This window comes from Carettochelys insculpta, chromosome 9 (genome assembly GCF_033958435.1).
Source record: "Carettochelys insculpta isolate YL-2023 chromosome 9, ASM3395843v1, whole genome shotgun sequence".
Lineage (NCBI taxonomy): Eukaryota > Metazoa > Chordata > Testudines > Carettochelyidae > Carettochelys > Carettochelys insculpta.
The window spans coordinates 9,364,436-9,381,143 of NC_134145.1; the positions used below are offsets into that span (position 1 = coordinate 9,364,436).

Sequence of the window (16,708 nt, forward strand, 5' to 3'; positions counted from 1 at the left end):
CGATGAATGAAAAATCAAGATCCTAGTATCTGGCATAATGGATGGTTCGAATAGGAAAGGCAGACCCCACAGAGAATGGGTAGATGATACAGTAGATTGGTGCAGAGCTAGTCTACAGAAAGTAAGCCACTCCACACTGGACAGGGAAAGATGGAAAAAAACAGTGAGAGAGGCATTGGACACCGACAGGCACTGAGCCCATTGTTGTTGATGATGATGATGATGATCTTGATAAAGTTCCACAGATGGTTGTGGCATTTAAATCTTGTCTTCAGTGGGTTCTGCAGCTCATGGTACAATGGGATCCTCCTATTTGTTTTGGCATGATTGAGAACCCGAGCTGTCTGATGGGCACTTCTAAGTTGTGGAGGCTGGATGTGCGATAGGACTGGGAGCCAGTCAAGTGCAATGTATTTGAGTATCGCCAACACTGCATGCACCGTTATTAAGCTGAACGTCAAGAAGTTTAATGTGACTGCTACTAGAGTGCACTCATGCACAATACTCAGCTGCAGAACATACCAAAGCAATTATTGTGGTTAGTAAGGTCAGTGGTCTGGAGCCCCATGATAGTCTACGGCCAATTATCTGTTAAGTGCAACAAGTGATCTGACCTAATCATTGGTGTTCTCAATGTGTCAAAAGGTCAAGCTCTGGTCCAGTGTAACACCAAGATACTTAGAATTAGTTTTGTGACTGATGCTCTCATTACTCTCTGATTTGCTCACCTTGATAATTTTTTTTCTGATTTGTCAACCTTGGTTACTATTTTTGGTTCTCTATGCCTTAAATATTGAGTCTGTTCTGGTATGGCTATGGTCTGAAGAAGTGGGTCTGTCCCATGAAAGCTCACCTAATAAATTATTTTGTTACTCTTTAAAATGCTACTTTACTGATTTTTTGTTTTGCAGAAATATACTGTTCCTTGATAGCGGTAACCAGAGAACTTATATTTGAAAGGCTTAGGAGCATTTCTTGATTAGATAACATCTCATAGACTATGGGATGCACAGAATTTTTAAATGTAAGTTTTCTAATCATAGAAGTAGTGCATCAACACTGGATCTGAAGTGGGAAACATTGTGGGAATATTCTGTCCACATACATTTTCCTAGCTGGGGAGATAACTTGTTTCTCCTTCTGTAATAAGGGATTTGGTTCAACCTGAAAGAAGGATTATGCTCCACTCTCTCTGGAAGTCTTCTCTCACATACATGAGACATAGACCAAGAGAGCTTCGGTGTGGGAAATCACAACAATGAATCTCCGAGTTGCTTTTTTCAGCTTGTGCATTGTTCCTCTGGTCTTCCTGTTTCTCCTTCATCTTCTCTTGCTTCCTTATCTGTGCAAGGGAATGCCTGCTACAATTGGTCTGTAAATCATATCCATGCTGGTGAAGGGTTGCATCTGTGTTTCTCATTCTGCCAGATGTCTGGGTCAACGTGGAAGGAGGGAAGTCCAAGTGGTGAACTATCCTTCTCTTGAATCTTGCAGACAGGTCTTCACTTGTGATGATAGGGAGGAAAGTTGAAGTGAAATCTGCTTGATTCTTGGCATAGAATCCTCTTAAAAGCAGTCTGAATAAGCAGATCAGCCCCGAAATTGTGGAAATGAATGGGAAGTAGGTTTTGGGTAGTGATTAGACATTCTGCTTTCAGGCACTTGAGAGAAAAAAAAGAAGGAGCTTGGGACAGCTGTTTCTAAGAAAAAGTACAGGAAACTGAGCCCCAAAGGCATGTAGGCAAGGCCAGTAAAAAAAAAAAAAGAGTCTGCAAGAACTAATTAGCTCAGCTGTCTACTATGATGCAAAATGGAAAGAGCAATACAAACACTATGGAGCAGTGTCTTGGTACAGAACTTGAGCCATTGAATCAGAGCAGTCACATACCCTTCCAGTCTGGCCTCCACATCCATGCTGACCTTTGAAATAATTTAGACTTCAACCACAACATGCCTGAAATATGTATTTCTGGTATGTGTTGAATAGGACAGGTACACAGCTCCAAGATAGCTTCAAGAACATTCATACATCAAATATTGTAACAATTGGGAAGATGTTGATACAGTGAAAACAAACCTATTCTTTCCCTAGGAGTTATGTGACTCTGATAAGCTCCCAACCTTTATTGGCCCAGTTAGAGTGAAGGATGAACAGAGTAGAACACCACACTGCACATAATCCCTTGGACCAAATCTGGATTGATATTTTGTTCTATTAATGGAGGGTAGAAAAGAGAAACTATACTTAAATATGCTTTTTTTATTTTAGCTGATCATATCCACAGATAACCATACTACTGTTTCCCCCTGAGATTACTGCACTGTCTCCCAATGAAATTGGTATCCCCGTAAATTATCTTATATTTCTTTACAAACAATAGTAAAATAGCACCAGAAAATCTGTATTTGAACTACATTGTGGCTCTGGTAACACAGTGACACACTTAAAACAATGCATAATGGTTTGAGAGATGTTATTGCCAGTAGAGAAAGAATGGCACAGCAGTTAGCATGTTGGTATGGGAGAACCAGCTTCAGTTTCTGCTCCATCACAGATATTTCTGTCATCTTTGACAAATAATTTAGTTTCTCTATCCTCAATTCTCTCTCTGTAAAATCAGATAACAGCATTTCTCTATTGCAGAGGTGTGTTGTGAGATGTCACTGGAGTTATTACCATCTAGCTCTTGGCTAATATTGATCTCTCACTGAAGCTTCTCATCTATAGTATCCAGGGCTACATCTACACTAGTGAGTTTTTTCAAAAAATCCAGGGCTCTTTCAAAAATTCCTGTGGAGCATCTACATACAAAATGCATGCTTTTGATATTAAATTGGAAGGACCCAGCACTTTTTCTGGTGGCCCTCTTCCTCTCCCAGATGAGGAAGAGCATCTTTTTCCTAAAGATTTTTTAGGAAAAAACATGCATAGACACCCTGGGGGCCCTTTTTTGATAGAGCAGTCCTCATGGTGCTGGATTTTTCAGTCCCTGGCCCATTCTTTCAAAGAGCAGAGGCTGCGTGGACACTCTCTATCGAATGAGCAGATCAATTTTTTTTATCTGTTTTGTTGCGTGTGGATGTGCTCTTTTGAAAGAAGTTTCTTCGGAAGAGATCGTCCAGAAGAACTTCTTCTGAAGGATCACTGTGGTATAGATGTAGCCCATGTGTTTTATCTCACCAGACCAGTTATAACATTCTGAGCCCTGCAAATGGATCCTGATAGTCTGACCCTTCTAGGGTTGTCAGACAACACAACAAAAAAAACAGATTGCCCATGGGTATAGTAAAGCTTACTTTCATCAGAGAGGTTTTGAATCACCTGTGGCCCCAGCTGTATGACACTCTAGAATTCAAGCCCACAGACCTAACAGGCAGCTAACACCACCAGTTTGCCACCCAGAGGCAGCTGTAAGCAGTTTGTACTCCATTCCTCAGAACCCACAGTGGACACAGGCTACTCAAAGTTGCACCTCAGGGTTTGACAAAAAGCAGCACCACGACTCCTGCCCTGTATAAGCTCCAAGGGCATTCCAGGTAATGTCCAGGCACCAGTGCAGACCAGTAGCTGCCATGATCTTTCCTGCTCCTCATGCCTGAATTTATGTCTTTGCTCTTGGCTTGACTTGGACTTCTCTCCTAACTCAGACCCTAAAATCTAACTACAACCCTTGGTATTAACCCAATTACAAACTCCTCATCCACTCCAGCCTCAAGTTTGTCCCTGCTCTGGCCCTTGGTCCTGATTACCCTTGTGTAGATCCTGACACCAGCCAGGATTACTAGATTATAAGGACAATCCTATCTCAAGTAGCAAAGTGTCAGGCTCTCCTTTCCTCCAGGAAGCTACCAAAGACTGGAGGTTTTTACCTTGAACTGTATTAAAAATGTCACTATACCTATGCTAATTAAAATGCTACTATATATTTTCACAGTTATTTAGCACAAGAAATGAAAAAAAAATTCTAAAAATGAAAGCAAAATAACTACCATTTCAGGTTTATTTGCTTATCATCCTCTGTCTAGAAGTTTGATATTTTTTTCCTGCTCTGGAAAGTCTTCTCATCTCCTCTCCCTAGTTCTGTAATATAGTATGAACTGCTTTTCGCAAGGTTACATTATGTTTATTATTTAATAAGTCGTTAATATCAGACCCACCAACAGAGATAGCAGAGAGGGTAACAGTCCTGGAGCTTTGTGATTCAAATGAGCCGAGGGCTTATTCTCTGCAGCAGTGGCAGCATCCAGAGGCCAGAGCCTTTTAAGCTGCCACGAGAGCCCTGGACAGAGTGCTCTGGTGGCGCTAAGGGCTAGCTGGGAGGGAGGAGGGGCACAGCACAGTCTAGGTGAAACTGAGGGCTGGCTGCCCCTGACTGACCCCTTCTCGAGGGTCCGCTGACTATGCTGGCTCCACTGCTTCATAACTTTTAACCAATGGATCTATAGTACTTTTAAGAAAGCTGCAAATCTCAGGTTTCAATAATATACTTTTACTGAATACTATCAACATAATATGTAAAACAGATTTCCTTCTAAGTGAGAACCCCTTAACTCTATCTGTCTCCATATGTATCCTTAGTCAATCACCTGTTACATACCTGCTGGGTCCACAATTAATAACACAGGACCATTTTAACATTGATCAGAATTGTATAATTTCTACTACACAGTGAATAGGAAATTCCAAGAGAATGAATTGCTTTGAGCTATTACAGCTAGTAAAGTGGCACCCAAGGTCCTTATGTGCTACTGCACCACACGTGTTACATTTTAATGGCTAACTAACAATGTTCCATCATTAGAAGAGACCAGAAAATTTTACCACTATCAATAATCAGTTGAAGTATCCTGAATACTAACTACCATCTGCCTTCTGTCAAACTGTCAAAATCTATACATTAAGTATGAACGCTGATACCTCTTGCGAGGAATTACTTTTTTAAAGTTTAAGAACTACTTTAATACCACTGTTTAGGAATTGGAATTAAACATTCATCTACTTATCAACATCTTAACTTTATAGAACTGGGTACTATTGATCCTTTTTATACCACAGTAATTTAACACAATATAATGAACTTCTCAGCTTAGACTAATAAATTTAAGTAATTAGTCTGCCATTTTCTGATTCTAGAATCATAAACCTGTAACAGTTATCAAACAACACTCAATATATATGCTATAAATGTATTAAATATAGCATTTAAGCTCTTTCCAAGTCTTCATATGCATACCTTAAAACAGGAGGATATTCTATATTATTCATTGCATCATTTCCACTTTTTTTATAATTTAGTCAGGGGATTTAAATAATTCAATTTAATATTTATTGAAAAACTGGCAGCCAGTATTCCACCCAGAGGGACCTAATTCTTCACAGAAAAGCTCATTTTATGAGACACTAGTAGTTTTGGCATGACCAGCACTTCTCACATAAACCATGCTGGAAGCTATAGGTTAGCCTGCCAAATGCCTTCAGTACATATGGTGTTTAAGACTGCTGTGTGTGTCTGTAAGCTAGTAATAACAGATTTAAGCTAAAATTTGGAGTACTATGCATACATGTAACTCAAATTTTAAAATATATTATGTAATATACACACACACAAAATGACTTAAATTCATCTTTACTCTAGACCAGGGTTTCCCAAACTTTATATAGTTGGGGCCCAGTTTTTTTTCAGTACCTTTTTTTGCAGCCCAAAAATATAAACACGTATAAAAAAAGAGAATGAAAAATAAATAACATTTCACTGTTTATGATTTCTTCACAATAATAATAGTACATAATGATAATTTGTATATTTTCTGAGGACTGGCATTTTTTTTCCAAGGACCGGTACTGGGCTGTGGACCACACTTTGGGAAACTCTGATCTAGACCCTAAATACAAAATTTGTAAAAATAATTTGTCCTTCAATCTGCAGTATATTTCCTGTACCCGTTGACATTAATAGCACAGCATCTATTAATTTAAATAGCTCAGGATCAGGCCATTAGAGCCCAAAATAAGAATTACATTTAAAGAGATTCAGTTAGGTGAAGCTGGGTCAAAACTTAATCTATGAAACAAAGGTCTGATAAATAAATATTCCCCTATAAACTGTGCAACCAAAACTTTGTAATATGTGCTCATGCATGTGAAGTTGACATGACATTTTAAAATCACACTGCTTTTTAAATTCATCTAAGAGTGCTGAAACATACCTATCTTATAGAATTGGAAGGGACCTTGAGAGGTCATTGAGTCCAGTCCCCTACACTCACAGCAGGACCTATCACCATCTCTCACAGATTTTTTTTAATCTAACCTGACCCAGAACCTTGAAAGGCCCCCTCAAGGATTGGACCGGCAACCCTGGGTTTACAAGATCAATGCTCGAACTGCTGAGCTAACTGTTTGAAAGCATAAAAGTCAAAGCTGTAGGGATGTTTTGGAACCTTCACCACTAGAAATTTTTAAGACTAAGCAAATACTTATTGTGATTCATGTAATACTTTTTAAGAGTAGATTAGACCAATACAATGGTAGTTCAGATAATACTTAGTCCCGCTATGTGTGGACTATAGGACCTCTCGAAGTCCGTTCCAGTCCTAGGAGTCTATGTACTTACATGCCACAACTGAGATTTCAGCAAAATCATGCTCACCCTGGGCCCTGATGCAAATGTCAGAGAAGACAATGAAAACGTTTTCATTGACTTCTGTGGGCTTTGGATGAGGTCTTTCATTCACATCAACAGTCCCACGGACTTCATTGAATAATCTCACTGAAGTCAATGGCACTATTCTTAAATTAAATGGTATTTGCAATAAATCTCTCAGAAATCAGAGGTACAATAATATTATAAATGTTTGTATACCGTCTGTTCAGTAACATATAGAATAACACTGAGGGAGCTTACCACTTTCAAAACAGGCATCAAATATAAGATGTCCTTTTTTAGGCTGCCCATAGTAACCAGCTGGGAGAACAGCATATTTGCTTACATTCCCTGCTATGATATCATCGCATCCGAGGTCACTGCCTGTTATAATAAAAAATAAAATCAATATATCAGTATTAATCAGAAATCAAAACTACTAAAAAGGATTGAGTTTTTCCCCCACTACTTTTGCTTTTTCATTAATCGTGAATACATCCATATACATGCACTTTCTTTTTAAAACATATTCCACCAAAATACTTGATACTGTGATGTTTATTAAAATTTCAAATATTAAGTGGCCCCACCAAAGAATGCATGAAAATTCTTGCTTTCATAAAATGACCCAACAGTATCAACTCTCCCTAAGATACCAGAATTTCAAACAATATACTGCAACATGTTTTTATAAGTGTGGTAGAATACCACTCCCCTCTGATGTTTGCTAGTATATAAGGTATACTGCATACTTGGGTTCAAACACGGTAAACATTTCAAGCACTAGACTTGAAATTCTGCCTTTTGGTGGGCTCACAACAATTATTTCACACTTTAAATAAGCCAGAGAATTTATTTTCTGGAGCTGTTACATACAATGCCAATCTCCAAAGAAACAATTTCTTTAGGTTTCAACATTTAGGCTGTGCGTACACTTGCATTCCCCTTTCAAAAGAGGCATGCAAATGAGGTGTAGATTTTTTTTTATTTTTGGGAAGAAGGGTTCTTTCGAAGATGGGGTTTACTTTTGAAAGAGATGTGTCTACACTGCTTTTTTCTTTCGAAAGAAGCTCTTTTGAAAGAATATGCAAATAATGTACCAGATATGTAAATCTACACCTCATTTGAATATTTTATTTCCCTTGTTTGCATGCCTCTTTCAAAAGAGGAACGCAAGTGTAGACGTAGCCATAATGAAGCAAAAGCAACCAACAACAGCCTCTATGGGCAGTCCAGTGCAAGGGTATGAAGGTGGGGCTCCTTAGGCTTAGCACCAGAGATAACTCACTCCAGGCCTTCTCTTAGAGGCAATCATGCAGTGGCTTGCAGATGTCCTCGCCTAAATTCAACCTTTTTGTGCAGAACCCTGTGTCTGGTTCAGGCCTATCCCTATGGCAACCCCACCCTCCACCAGCTGTTTGCAGAACATTTGCAAATATCAATGCTTTCAATTTCTTTATGGTCCCCTCTGACAACACTGCTGTTTCCAACATTATGATTATGGAGACCTCCACTTGCTGGAGGTTGCAATAATAGCACTGTGTCCAGTAACATGCCTGCAATTCATTACATTATGTGTGGTACTGAGGGTTAAATTTTGCTCCCAGCGTTGTTGCCAATTCATTATTTTATTTCAAGTCTCCTGACACTCAACTTTTCTTAAAGCCTTCATGCTGAATTCATGTGATCAGGTGAGTATCTCATGATCCATGATTTTAAGGCAATCTCATAAGATTTGTTTGTTTGTTTGTATTCGGCCTGACACAGTATTGAATTCGCAAACTTGGCACTGTTGCAGTTATAACCTGACTGCAATGGGGATGCTATAAATTTGACTAAGAGCTGATTTTGTCCCAATACACTCTCCAGAAAAATACAGGAATTCAGCATTAATATCCAAGATTAACATATTTTAGATAATTATTTTTCCAAGTGAGCATAACTCAATCACATTGATGTTAAATTTACACATGTAATCCCACAAACATTAAATTAGTATATTCACATTTATAATCAATATGAGTTTAAAAGTATGTAAGATATATCAGAAACCTTCCCATAGGAGGTAGAGAAAAATGCTGAGTCCAGACAACTAAAGGGCCATAGCTGGACTGCTGATAAACTGAAGATACTGGATAATAGGGTCCATCTGCAAGTCACCGGAATGCCAGAGGGAACTGAAGCCCAGTGCATGACACACCTCCTTGTTTTGAGAGTACTCTTTGGAAACTGAAAGGACAAATCAAGCTCCCATAGTCAATTTTCCTAATGGTTTCGGATTCCAACTCATAATGCAGGTTGAACCTCTCTCATCCGGCACCCTCAGGAACTGACCGGTGCCAGACAAGACAATATGCCAGACAATGGGAGGTCAATATTTTCTAACACATTACCAACATCTCCACTGCTTACTGGGCTCTTAGAAGACAGTTAGGGTTAAATTACAGCTAAATAACAGCACAGAACTCTAAGAGCCAGGACTGGTGGCTGTAAACAAATTTTATGGGGCCACGGGAGACTTGGCCACACCCAGGATAAGTGGTAGTCTGGCTAATTGAAATCATGCCAGATTACAGAGTTTGCTGGATGAGAGAGTTCCAGATTTAGAGAGGTTCTACCTGTAATAAAATTGATGAAATACCAGGACAGCAAAATCAATCCTGTGTAGAGCCTGCATAGTCTGCAAAGGCTCCTTTTCAGCAGTTGATATCTCTTTTTACCCTGATGTCTGCTTGAAACACATAAGTGGCTGCTTTCACTCCAATTGGAAATATACTTTGCAGTCAAAATATTAAATCTGGCTTTAGGTACTTTGCCAGATCAAAAGTATAGGATGGCTTTATGCCTCAGATATATAATGATCCAGATAGACCAGCTTGATTGCCAGTGGATGTTGAAACGTTGGCAAAAGCATGCCAAGTTTTGACACTGTCTGATGCACATAACAAGTGAATATTCTTCAAATATGTGTTTGTATGGGTTGCAGTATATTATGGGCACCTTATTCAAGCAACTATTTCTCAATGCCTCTTTATTAACCACAGTTAACATGAGCTGTTATCTGTATCAACATGATGAGGAAAACTACTGCTTGTGACAGTAACTTGGAAAGGCATCAGACAATAATTTACTATAATTGGTTATTTTCTGAGCTTTGGTACTGAGTTTCTGATTATACAGAAATATTCGTCAGTGTCGCATAGCTACATAAATTGTAGCATTCTACCCTTACACGAGTTCATCTGCGTAGTTTTGGAAGTAAAATCATTGTCAGCCTACAAAGGACCAAAAGCTTCTCTTTCCTTTCTTCCACCTTACCTTACCCTTCCCGCCTCCATTTCTCCCAAAACAGCAGTGCAGAACGGTAGCTATGTTTTTTCCTTACTTGTAAGCAGTTTGTCACACTTCCTATCAAGGAATTTCCTCCTTTGGCAAGATGGTGCTTTTTGATTTTATTTGTATTTTTGGATCTGATGTTACAAATCCTATCTTGCATTTTTCCCCACTGCCTTGATGGACACTCCAAACTCTTATTGCATATTGGGAGAGTTAGTTAACAGCTCTTAAGGAAGTCCAGCTTCCTGTATATTTTTATTTTGATTTATGCTTTGAACTATATATACTTCATCTGTAGTTAAGTTTTTTTTTATATATTCTCAATATATAATAGTATGTTCTTCTATTCTGTACCCTGTGGTTCCTTCCAACATACTTTTTTCCTTTTTTTTTTGTATCCACACTATGCTAAGTTTCTTCTTGTATTACCCTGTTTATAAACTCTTAAGACTATTCAGTTTTGAATGTTCATCCAGTTCATCACCTCCCCCATCCTCTACTTTATTTTGACCTATTTTTATTTATTTCCTCCTCTTCTCTCTCCCTCTTTTTGTTTTTCGTTTCTTGTTTTACTTCTTTAAATATTGTATTATTGTTCAAAAATAAGAAGCTTGTGTATTCTGTATAAATTTGTATAAATATATTGCTTCACAGTAATAAAACTAATTTTAAACAGTATATAAAAATTTACTAAACCTATAGAAGACTTAATAATACCAGCTGTGAGAACTGTAATTGAATTTTCTGACTTTTGTGTATTTTAGTGATCAGCCATATTATACATAACAGAGGTTTTTGCATTTGATTTCCTTGTTTTGTCTTTAAAGAACAAAAAGTGAAACGTGAATATTTAAATAAACATCTGAGCACAAAGGATACAAGATTGTTTTAAACTATTTCAAAAAAAATATCAGACTGGGAAGGGATTCTCTTTATAATATATTTCTGTAAATGTGGAGGTGGTGTATTTTTTTGTAAAAGAATGTGCTGATGTAATTCAACATTTGTTCATTGTGATGGGGTGTGCATACTCTGCACTGGTCAAGGTGGGGTAACACCATGCTCTTAACAGTGGCAGTCCCACCCCTTAGACCATACTGGTCATGCTCCACCTGCTATCACAGTATAAAAAGGATCAGATCAAGTCATTCCAGGCTGACCACTGAGGAGACACTTGGTGGAGGCTCCAGTCCAGAAGCTGGTACGGTTAAAGAATGCAGGAGCCTGAACACTGGATTGGTGACCTACTACCCTTACAGAATGGCCAGGAGCCAGAGTTCCAGTTACTCCTGCCAAGGAGTCTGCAGATCCCAACACTGGGGTGACAGCAACCTCAGGAACCATGGTAGGAAATGGCCCAGATAGTTAGGGAGAATGGTTTCTACCACCTAAGCAAGGTCAGTGTGTTGCAGTAAGATTTCATACTGACTAGACAACACCAACTCTCATCACCGATAGGGCCTTGGGTTAGGATCCAGTGAGAAGGAGGGTCTGGATCACCCACCATGTCCTCTGTCTGCCCCTAGCAGGCCAACTCATAGCAATTTTGGCCCAAGAGAAGAAGTCTATGGTCCCCATGCACACAAAAGCCACACCCACACAGATCTTGCCAGCGAGATGCTGGTTGCACTGCTGGGTGTGCGTTTCCAGCTCAGCCAGGGCTTCCACGTGCCTGCCTGGTAGGGTTGCCAACTGTCTAATCACATAAATCCGAAGTCCCTTGCTCTGTTTCCTTCCTTACTCCTCCTGAGATCAAACCCCCATCCAGACCTTTCTTTGAGGCTCCCCTCTCACTTCATTTCTCTTTGTCTGTTGCTCACCCTCCCCCAACCATACAACCCAGTAAGGCTTATCCCAGTGTTGACATCTCCACACTGAGAGGGGAGGAGGAGACAGGTCATCTACTGGAGTCCCTCTTAAGAGAGAGGGCGTACATATCCCACACAGGGCAAGGTGGATTTAAACTCATGCTATCATGGAAATCCTGGCCTCAGACCATACTGGGCATGCTTCAGCTGCTAGCACACTATAAAAAAAAGAGCATCCCAGTTCATTCAAGCATTACCACTGAGGAGAGAAGATGCATGACGGAGGTTCCAGGGCAGGAATTGCTACAGCTGACGATTGCAGGAGCCCAAGGATCCAGAGATCAGACTAGTGACCTGCTCTCCATAGCAAACAGCTGGAATCCAGAATGCCACAGAGTTACCCCTGCCAGGGAGCCTTGGAGCACCAATTACAGAGAAGCTGCAACCACAGGAACTGCAGCAAGAGGTGTCCCAGAAAGACGCAGAAGGGGGATAGGGGAATGGAATCTAGCACCCAAACAAACTCAGCATACTGCAGTAGGATTCCGTACTGACTGGGTGATGACCACACCCTTTGCCAACAGAGCCCTGGGTTGGGTCCCAGGGGAGAGGGAGGGCCCAAGTCCCCCACTGTGGCCTCCAGCCCTGCCAAGTGAAGATGTACCTGCTACGCCACACAGAACGAACCATAAGTGCAGTCATATAGACTCTGTCCTCTAAGCCGTGGTGTTTTCAGCAGAAGGACAGTCTTCTAGACTGCAACCATGTTGGGATCACATCTTATCCTATCCCAGAGGAGGATGGGGTATGCATACGAATCAAAAGCACCCAGTTAAATTACACTCTGAAACATCCTTGCTGAAGTATGTAAAATTATTATTCCCTAACACAGTGGCAGGAGAAAACAGTAGTATTTTTAATTTGAATAATTTAGGACAAAAGAAAACAAAGCCATGTTTATCTTATTTTGTAATGAAAAATAAATGGTATCTATATTTCATAATTATATGTTCACCTCTTTTTATTTCTATTTAGACAACAAATCTTTAACAGAAAACTATTTTACATCAGAAAAAAATAAAATAAAATAAATATGTATATTTTTAAATGCAGAAGGCACAAAATGTGATGATAATATCTTATATCACTCTGATAAATAGGCGCCTGTTAAGGCTTCTAGAAATAGAATTTAGGTCCGCACTGATTTTTTTGACATTTAAATGGGTTCTGGGGATGATAAATGTGACATAAAGTTCAATTTGTTTTATTTTTATATTGAAAACTATTTCATACAAATGTTACAAGCAATTCATATTGGCCCTGAATGATAAAAACAGCTTATTAATTAAAATTGACCTTTACACACAAAAATGTATTCCTCCTCTTGAGCCAAAACACCCTGGCTAAGGTTACAAATTATAGCAATTTATTAGTGACACCATAGTTAAAGGGTCCGTCAGGTTTTCCATTTTAGGCCCATATTTTCAGGGTTTATATATCCTATATATAATACATAGAGATATACATGTTAATACTTGGCATAAGTTGCTAGCTAGGGAAGAAATGTTATTCTCTTTGAGGGATATTAAGGGAGCAGAAGGGGGAAAAATGGAACTTAAATCTTTTTTCCATTACTATCGCTCACAAAACAAAGATTAATGTTCATAAATGAAATGTTGCATAGTGTTTCTTAAGAGAATCTATTTGTATTTACAATTTTAAAGTGTATTTTGTTTTAGAATTAATTACTGCTCATAAACTTTCAGAGGCATTCAAACCCTTTTTGTTTGTATTTAAAATTCCTGTATGTGTATGTCTTGCTTACTATACACTGTAGAACTCAGCAGGACTGTTCATATTATTTTCAAGATGGATAACTTTGAATCACACCTAAAAATAGAAGGATAGTCCTTGACCCACCCAATGGGAGAATAAGATTATGTAAGGAAATTAGCACTTGGAGATAAGGAAATAGGAAGGAAGATCAGTGTAGATGGGCTCAAACTAGAGAACGTAGAGAAGTTCACATATCTGGGGAACAACATGACGCATGATCTAGACTCTAAGAAGGAAATAGCAACTAGAATAGCAAAAGCATAGCGAATTTGAAGGTGATGGATAAGTGACTAGTTTAGAATGAAACTGAGCATCTTGAAAATGTGCATATTCAGCAGCATGTTGTTTGAATGTGAGACATGGGTCATAACTAAAGATTCAAAGAGAAGGATATTGGCATTCAAGAGCAGATGTTATAGAAAGATCCCGAGAATAGGATGGATGCAGAAGGTCACCAATGAGGAACTACACAGGAAGATACAGCCAAAAGAGAACCTACTACAGAAGGTTATACAACTGAAGCTACAGCTATTTGGACATACCTGCAGAATGAACAATGAGCAAGAAGTCAAGACCATGGTATCTGGCATAATGAATGGCTTGAATAAGAGAGGCAGACCCCACTGAGAATGGGCAGATGATATAGTAGATTGGTGCAGAGCTAGTCTACAGGAACTAAGTCCCTCTGCAGTGGACAGGGAAAGATGGAAGGAAACAGTGAGGGAGGCATGGGTGCTGAGCCCATGGTTGTTGTTGATGATGATGATGATGATGATGATGATGAACTAGATCCTGCTACTTGGTTACAGAACTGAGAACAGGGGCTGTCTTTCTAATATTGCCAGTTGTGAGCAGATGGGCAGGGAGACCAGGAAGTAGACAAAGAAGCAGATTCCCCTCCATATGTTGGCCAACCCTTACAGGAAACTTTCATCTTGTAAATGCCTAATCAATCATGCTCCCCTCCTTCAGTGTAAAAGGGAACCTATGGAGGAATTGTGTAACCCTATACTGCATTTGTATACATGATAGCAGAAGGATATTTGCTGTGGAATTGAAAAATTAAAGACTCTCCAATGTGCGACTGACATCTCCCAGAACACACCATGAAGTAATATAACTTCATGTCTAATTCACAAATACAAAGGAGGAATCAGAGCAATATACTCTATTACTCCTGATGCAATTATACAGTTCAACCATCTGAATATTGAATTATAGAAGTTCCTCTACATCTACATCACTGATACAAAGAAGGACAAAAGATGGAAAGAGAAAGTTGGAAACTGACATGGCCTGTTTGCCTCTCCAAGCTGTGAGAATAAAGATATGGACTGTTTATTATGAAAGATGCAGGAAGAAATCATCCAATCAATTAAAAAGACAAGGTGTGTTAAGATAATCATCTTTATTGGACCAACTCCAATAAAACAGAGACGTTTTCATACTTAGAGTTCTTTTTCAGATTATAGATATTACCTCATCCACCTTCTCTTTAATTTTCTGGGACAAAAACAGCTACAACACCACTGCATACAGTATCAGCTACAGTTAACAGCTACCAAATTCATATGGTGATATATAATTTTACTCTATTTTTTAAAAACTGATGTTTCCAGAAACAATTGCTCCTTCAACAAATAGAGCTAATCTCTGAATAGCGTAAATAATAATCCATTTCCAGCTGCAAGAAATTCAGATTTCATGGAGTTAGCAGATATAGGCTATGTTCATGCTACAATAGGTAGACGATAAGAATGGCTACATCATGATAAGTTTAAGCTTATTCGAAAAAAGGCTGCTGTGTAGACAGATTCTAAGCGATAATAAATCACAGGGCTGAATCCTGGTGAACTCTCCATCCAAATACTACATCTACCAGAAGCACTCCCCTAACTCATCCTATCCCATCCAAAATTTAGAACACAAATGAGGGCATTTTTTACTACTAATTATAACCATGTCTCACCAGCAAAACAGAATTGATGGTGCTAAATATCTGTTGTTTCTATACTGTGCTGAGCAAAAAAATATAGTCCCCCAATTTGGCAAGTTACATTCTAGCTCCATTTGTTCTACAAGGTCAAATACATATTTCTACAGTGACCTCCATAGGTTTTGTAATAATAAGCAAGCTCACTGCAGTTCCAGGGGAGAGTATGTTTCATAACACTAGCCTTGATTGTCTGTTCAGATTGGTCTTGACCAAGCTGAATGCTCTGTTCTGGACGAAACTGCTGCACAAATGGATTTACTTCAAATTACTGAGTCAAACCCAATTCTCCCCCTAAGTCCATAAAATGCCTGGTAGAAGTCCAAATACAATTTTAATGGATTCTGTAATAGGTAAAGTTTGTAATAATGCTCATTCATAGACAAAATATAATAGATTTTGAGACCCAACCATGAGAGCAGACCCACTTCTGGCTTTGCATTATAGTCATTCAGCCAAGTCCACTGAGAGGTTTAAACAGCTCCTATAAACAACCCTTTTCCACCTGAACACTGATTTGCTCAACTCTTGGACTGATTATTGTTTAAGACAGCAATCTGCAGTTCTTTAAGGCTTATTTGTGGCTCCCAACACTGTAACTGCAAGCTAAAACAAACAAACAAAAAAAGCTCCCAATTAGTTTTGATAAATGGCGAACAGCTAAAAGCCCAAAAATGAACAACTTCAATCTAAATAGCAAATGATATGTGATCTCAAAACCTTGAATAACTCCTGCTAGCATCTTCCAGAGAAAGAGAAGATTTGGGAGTGAAAGTCAGGAAGCCAGTGGTACAAACACACATGTAAAGTCTGAGGAAATAGAGTATGTAAGAAGTTTGTGAATGTCCTGCAGTAAACATGTACCACATTACAAATCATTGTGTGTGTGATGTTTTTAAAATAGGGGTTAGAAAATGTACAGTTTCATATTTTTTTATTGAGGATCATCTCATATTCTCATACGCTGCAGCTCTTGAATTATTGAGCTTTTAACCAAATTGGAAAAAATAGCTCTTCTTGCTATTTTGGTTGCCTACCCCTCATTTAAGACATACAAAACTATCAGTCTACAATAATAGCTTTTTTTCTGG

The 16,708-nt window shown here is 38.8% G+C and overlaps 1 protein-coding gene across 1 annotated transcript in view; it reads right to left on the bottom strand.

The window, feature by feature from the left end:
* The window catches only part of AGBL4 (AGBL carboxypeptidase 4), a 1,459,638-nt gene extending 1,452,076 nt beyond the window's left edge, over window positions 1-7,562 (bottom strand). Inside the window, exons 1-2 of the mRNA XM_075003244.1 lie at window positions 7,517-7,562; window positions 6,906-7,028 (exon numbers count right to left, since the gene is read on the bottom strand). Of these exons, the coding sequence (XP_074859345.1) occupies window positions 6,906-7,028; window positions 7,517-7,562 (169 nt within the window). The remainder of the gene's footprint in view (window positions 1-6,905; window positions 7,029-7,516) is intronic.
* Between the last annotated feature and the right edge of the window lie 9,146 nt (window positions 7,563-16,708).